Source organism: Antechinus flavipes, chromosome 1 (assembly GCF_016432865.1).
Source record: "Antechinus flavipes isolate AdamAnt ecotype Samford, QLD, Australia chromosome 1, AdamAnt_v2, whole genome shotgun sequence".
In the NCBI taxonomy this organism is placed as follows: domain Eukaryota; kingdom Metazoa; phylum Chordata; class Mammalia; order Dasyuromorphia; family Dasyuridae; genus Antechinus; species Antechinus flavipes.
In genome coordinates, this window is record NC_067398.1 from 724,954,221 (window position 1) to 724,955,938 (window position 1,718).

Sequence of the window (1,718 nt, forward strand, 5' to 3'; positions counted from 1 at the left end):
GGAAACCTCCCTGTGCGATGCTGGCCAGAGTCTCCAGGAGGACCACAGTCAGCTGCCTGGGGACCCCCAGAACCGGCCACTGTGGGGGCAGATTGTCCCGGAGTCATGGAGGGTCATCCCCCCTGCCAGAGCCTTATGGAAGGACTCGGACTTTGCCAGGTCCTTCCGGTAGGATGCCTTCTTGTGCTGAGACGTTTCACAGGGACAGTCTGGCTCCTGGTCGGAGTCGGAGTCATGGAGAGGACGCCCTGTCTGGGACCCTTCCCAATGGGAACTCGCCTGGCCACCCCGGGCTCCCCTAGCTGCTGTTTCTAGAGCCGGGCCTCCCCCAGATATTGATTCTAGGGCTGGGGCTCCCTGCTCTGCTGACGATTTCTAGAACTCTCCCGACCTCTCTGGGCTCCCTTTATAAGGTTTTGCCTCTTCTTGGAGCTTTTTTTTATTAAATCTCTTTGTAGAATTATGTGGGCGTGTCACTTGGTAGGAGCCAATGGGAACCTCAAAGAGCCTTCACTCTACAAGGGCCTGGCCTTGGCAGCCTCAGGGAGCCAGGGCCCCTCAGCCCCCTCCACCACCACAGCCCGAAGGCTCAGCTAAAGCCTGCCCTGGAGTCAGTGCCCTGGGAAGTAGCTTGGGAAGGAGCAAAGTGCTGGTCAGGGGAGACAAATGCTCCATTTCTGGGACTTACTCTCAGTGTGCTCTTGGGCAAGTCCTGGACACGAGACTCTGAGCCTGAGACAGAGAAAGAGGAAGCACAAACTCAGGGCCCTTTAGCAGCTGGGGCTGTGTCAGAAGTCGGGGCCAGCAGGGGGGCGGGGGCTGGGCTGGCAGGGGGGTTTTTGTCCCACTTCCCCACTGAATGTAGCACTGTGGTAAGCACCACTACCATATGTCTGACAGTAGTAATCGGCCTCGTCCTCAGGCTGGATGTTGCTGATGGACAAGTAGCGATTGGCCCCAGAGCCGGAGCCCGAGAAGCGGTCGGGGACCCCCTCGCCCTTGCCTGCACTTCCATCGCTGTTGACATACATGAGGTACCGAGGGGCCTTTCCCAGGCTCTGCTGGTGCCATGTAATTGTATTATAGCGATACTGACTGTCCAGGGTGCAGGAGAGTTTGGCCGTGGCTCCCAGGGACACAGACATGGAGGGAGCCTGAGTCAGCACAGGCTGGGAGAAGGAACCTGGAAGCACAGACAGACATTAATGTCCCAGCACAGGAGGGAGGGGGGAGGTGCTGAGAGACCCTCACAGGGGACCCCGGGACAGGGAGGAGGGAGCAGGACAAGCAGGGTCAGCCCTGACCTGAGCAGCAGGTGAGCAGGAGGAGGCAGACGAGAGGCCAGGCCATGGTGCAGGGGACCCCGAGAGCTCTGCTCCCCAGAGAGAACCAGCTGGGTCCGGGCTCTGCCAGGCCCCTCTTATCCTCTCCCTGGGAGCCTGGGATGGGGCTGAGAGGGGGCGGGGTCTGGATGCAAATTTGGTTTTTTAAACCACACCTTGAGTCCTAAATGTGGGGTCCCAGGTCCCACGGGGAAGGCGCATCTCCCAGGGGGAGGGGATGGAGCAGTGAAAGCCCTTGCCCAGCCCAGCTGAGATGTCGCTCGTGAGGGATCCCAGGGGTCAGAGCAGCCACAGACACAGGCAGCTGGGCTCATCCCCCCTGAGACCCCCAGGCTCCTCCTGCCCCCTTTGCCTGCCCAGAGACAGTCCCACAGT

At 60.3% G+C, this 1,718-nt stretch overlaps 1 gene segment (V, D, J or C); it reads right to left on the reverse strand.

The window, feature by feature from the left end:
* Positions 1-773: 773 nt before the first annotated feature.
* LOC127545829 (immunoglobulin lambda variable 4-69-like) lies at positions 774-1,441 on the reverse strand. The segment is given in 2 exon segments: positions 774-1,183; positions 1,305-1,441. Coding segments are annotated over 2 exon segments (441 nt in total).
* Positions 1,442-1,718: the final 277 nt, after the last annotated feature.